This window comes from Macrobrachium rosenbergii, chromosome 54 (genome assembly GCF_040412425.1).
Source record: "Macrobrachium rosenbergii isolate ZJJX-2024 chromosome 54, ASM4041242v1, whole genome shotgun sequence".
Taxonomy (NCBI): Eukaryota; Metazoa; Arthropoda; class Malacostraca; order Decapoda; family Palaemonidae; genus Macrobrachium; species Macrobrachium rosenbergii.
Window position 1 is genome coordinate 227,901 of NC_089794.1, and position 3,707 is coordinate 231,607.

Consider the following 3,707-nt stretch of genomic DNA (forward strand, 5'->3'; position numbering starts at 1 on the left):
TTGTTCAGTGTTGTCTAATCTGTGCTTTTCTGATCCAGTCAATTGTGAATCTGAGGATGAAGATCAGCTTTCTCTCTTTGGGCACTTTCCAACAGAGTGATGGATAGACAGTTTTCTACCACTTTTGAGAGATTTATTGTGTTGGCCTGTAGACCTCAAGAACCTTTACACTGCCCTCAGATGTCTCAGAGGCAGATTGGGGGCCCATTCTGAGAAACATTTGATGCCAGGGAGTTGGAAGGTAAACAACCTACAGCTTTTGGCAGTTTGGAATGGTCTTATGCAAGCAGAACATCTAGAGAGAGACAAAACGATCGCAGTCTTTTCTGACAATTCAACTTCTCGATTTTTACTTAAGACAACAAGGAGAGGATTTCTTTGGCATCACTTTCTTTGGGAAGGATTTCTTCAGCATCACTTTCTTCAGGAAGGATTTCTTCAGCATCACTTTCTTCGGAAAGTATTTCTTCGGCATTACTCTCTTCAGGAAGGATTTCTTCTGCATCACTTTCTTTGGCAAGAATTTCTTTGGGAAGGATTTCTTTGGGAAGGATTTCTTCAGCATCACATTCTTTGGGAAGGACTACTTCTGCATCACTTTCTTCGGGAAGGATTTCTTCTGCATCACTTTCTTTGTTAAGGATTTCTTCTTCATCACTTTCTTTGGGAAGGATTTCTTCTGCATCCCTTTATTTGGGAATGAATTTCTTCTGCATCACTTTCTTTGTTAAGGATTTCTTCTGCATCACTTTCTTTGGGAAGGATTTCTTCTGCATCACTTTCTTTGTTAAGGATTTCTTCTGCATCACTTTCTTTGGGAAGGATTTTTTCTGCATCACTTTCTTTGTTAAGGATTTCTTCTGCATCACTTTCTTTGGGAATGATTTCTTCTGCATCACTTTCTTTGTTAAGGATTTCTTCTGCATCACTTTATTTGGGAAGGATTTCGTCAACATCACTTTCTTTGGGAAGGATTTCTTCAGCATCACTTTCTTTGGGAAGGATTTCTTCTGCATCACTTTATTTGGGAAGGATTTCTTCTGCATCACTTTCTTTGGGAAGGATTTTTCTGCATCACTTTCTTTGGGAAGGATTTCTTCTGCATCACTTTCTTTGGGAAGGATTTCTTCTGCATCACTTTCTTTGGGAAGGATTTCTTCAGCATCACTTTCTTTGGTAAGGATTTCTTCAGCATCACTTTCTTCGGGAATGATTTCTTCTGCATCAGTTTTTGGGAAGGACTTTCACTTTTTCGAGAATGATTTCATCATTTTCTTTGCATCACTTTATTTGGGAAGGATTTCTTCAGCATCACTTTCTTTTGGAAGGATTTCTTCTGCATCACTTCCTTCAGGAAGGATTTCTTCTGCATCACTTTGGGAAGGATTTCTTTGGCATTTCTTTTCAACATCACTTTCTTTGGGAAGGATTTCTTCAGCATCACTTTCTTTGGGAAGGATTTCTTCTGCATCACTTTATTTGGGAAGGATTTCTTCTGCATCACTTTCTTTGGGAAGGATTTCTTCTGCATCACTTTCTTTGGGAAGGATTTCTTCTGCATCACTTTCTTTGGGAAGGATTTCTTCTGCATCACTTTCTTTGGGAAGGATTTCTTCAGCATCACTTTCTTGGAAGGATTTCTTCAGCATCATCATTTCTTTCTTTGGGAAGGACTTCTTCGGCATCACTTTCTTTGGGAAGGATTTCTTCAGCATCACTTTCTTTGGGAAGGATTTTTCAGCATCACTTTCTTTTGGAAGGATTTCTTCTGCATCACTTCCTTCAGGAAGGAGCATCACTTTCTTCGGGAAGGATTTCTTCTGCATCACACTCTTTGGGAAGGAGCATTTCTTTGGGAAAGATTTCTTCTGCATCATCCTTTGGGAAAGATTTCTTGCATCACTTTCTTTGGGAGGGATTTCTTCTGCATCACTTTCTTTGGGAAGGATTTCTTCAGCATCACTTTCTTCGGGAAGGACTTCTTTTCTTCTTTGGGAGGATTTCAGCATCACTTTCTTTGAGGGAAGGATTTCTTCAGCATCACTTTCTTTTGGAAGGATTTGTTCAGCATCACTTTCTTTGGGAAGGATTTCTTCTGCATCACTTTCTTTGGGAAGGATTTCTTCTGCATCACTTTCTTTGGGAAGGATTGGTCAGCATCACTTTCGGGAAGGATTTCTTTCACTTTCTTCGAAAGGATTTCATCACACTCTTTGAGAAACTTCTTCGCATCACTTTCTTTGGGAAGGAACATCACTTTCTTTGGGAAGGATTTTTCTGCATCAGCATCAGCATTTCTTTGGGAAGGATTTCTTCTGCATCACTTTCTTTGGTAAGGATTTGTTCAGCATCACTTTATTTGGGAAGGATTTCTTCTGCATCACTTTCTTTGGGAAGGATTTCTTCAGCATCACTTTCTTTGGGAAGGATTTCTTCAGCATCACTTTCTTTGGGAAGGATTTCTTCTGCATCACTTTCTTTGGGAAGGATTTCTTCTGCATCACTTTCTTTGGGAAGGATTTCGTCAGCATCACTTTCTTCGGGAAGGATTTCTTCAGCATCACTTTCTTCGGGAAGGATTTCTTCTGCATCAGTTTCTTTGGGAAGGATTTCTTCTGCATCACTTTCTTCGAGAACGACTTCTTCGGCATCACTTTCTTTGGGAAGGATTTCTTCAGCATCACTTTCTTTGGGAAGGATTTCTTCAGCATCACTTTCTTTTGGAAGGATTTCTTCTGCATCACTTCCTTCAGGAAGGATTTCTTCTGCATCACTTTCGTCGGGAAGGATTTCTTTGGCATCACACTCTTTGGGAAGGATTTCTTCGGCATCACTTCCTTTGGGAAAGATTTCTTCTGCATCACTTCCTTTGGGAAAGATTTCTTCGGCATCACTTTCTTTGGGGAGGATTTCTTTGGCATCACTTTCTTTGGGAAAGATTTCTTCAGCATCACTTTCCTTTGGGAAGGATTTCTTTGGCATCACTTTCTTTGGTAAGGATTTGTTCAGCATCACTTTCTTTGGGAAGGATTTCTTCAGCATCACTTTCTTTGGGAAGGATTTCTTTGGCATCACTTTCTTCGGGATGGATTTCTTTGGCATCACTTCCTTTGGGAAAGATTTCTTCAGCATCACTTTCTTTGGGAAGGACTTCTTCAACATCACTTTCTTTGGGAGGGATTTCTTTGGCATCAGTTTCTTTGGGAAGGATTTCTTCAGCATCAATTTCTTTGGGAAGGGTTTCTTCAGCATCAATTTCTTTGGGAAGGATTTCTTCAGCATCACTTTCTTTGGGAAGGATTTCTTCAGCATCACTTTCTTTGGGAAGGATTTCTTCAGCATTACTTTCTTTGGGAAGGATTTCTTCAGCATCAATTTCTTTGGGAAGGATTTCTTCGGCATCACTTTATTTTGGAAGGATTCTTCTGCATCACTTTCTTTGGGAAGGATTTCTTCTGCATCACTTTCTTTGGTAAGGATTTCTTCTGCATCACTTTCTTTGGGAAGGATTTCTTTTGCATCACTTTCTTTGGGAAGGATTTCTTCTGCATCACTTTCTTTGTTAAGGATTTCTTCGGCATCACTTTATTTGGGAAGGATTCTTCGGCATCACTTTCTTCGGAAAGGATTTCTTTGTCGTCACTTCCTTTGGGAAACATTTCTTCTGCATCACTTTCTTTGGGAAGGATTTCTTCAGCATCACTTTC

The 3,707-nt window shown here is 39.8% G+C and overlaps 1 protein-coding gene across 1 annotated transcript; it reads right to left on the reverse strand.

Moving 5' to 3' along the window:
- Positions 1–353: 353 nt before the first annotated feature.
- On the reverse strand, positions 354–3,402 carry LOC136835090 (adhesive plaque matrix protein-like). The gene is made up of 4 exons (XM_067098269.1): positions 2,475–3,402; positions 1,565–2,137; positions 1,316–1,447; positions 354–661 (listed from the first exon to the last, which is right to left on the reverse strand). Exons 1-4 carry the CDS (start codon positions 3,400–3,402, stop codon positions 354–356), a joined length of 1,941 nt encoding a protein of 646 aa, XP_066954370.1.
- Positions 3,403–3,707: the final 305 nt, after the last annotated feature.

Bases quoted from the DNA above. Each gene is read 5' to 3' on its own strand.
- LOC136835090 (XM_067098269.1), bottom strand. From the start codon at position 3,402: ATGCCGAAGAAATCCTTCCCAAAGAAATTGATGCTGAAGAAATCCTTC. The intron at 1,448-1,564 runs GTGATGCAGAAG...TCCTTCCCAAAG, and splicing joins AGAAATCCTTCCCAAAGAAA to AAAGTGATGCTGAAGAAATC. The intron at 662-1,315 runs GTGATGCTGAAG...TCCTTCCCAAAG, and splicing joins AGAAATCCTTCCAAAAGAAA to AAAGTGATGAAGAAGAAATC.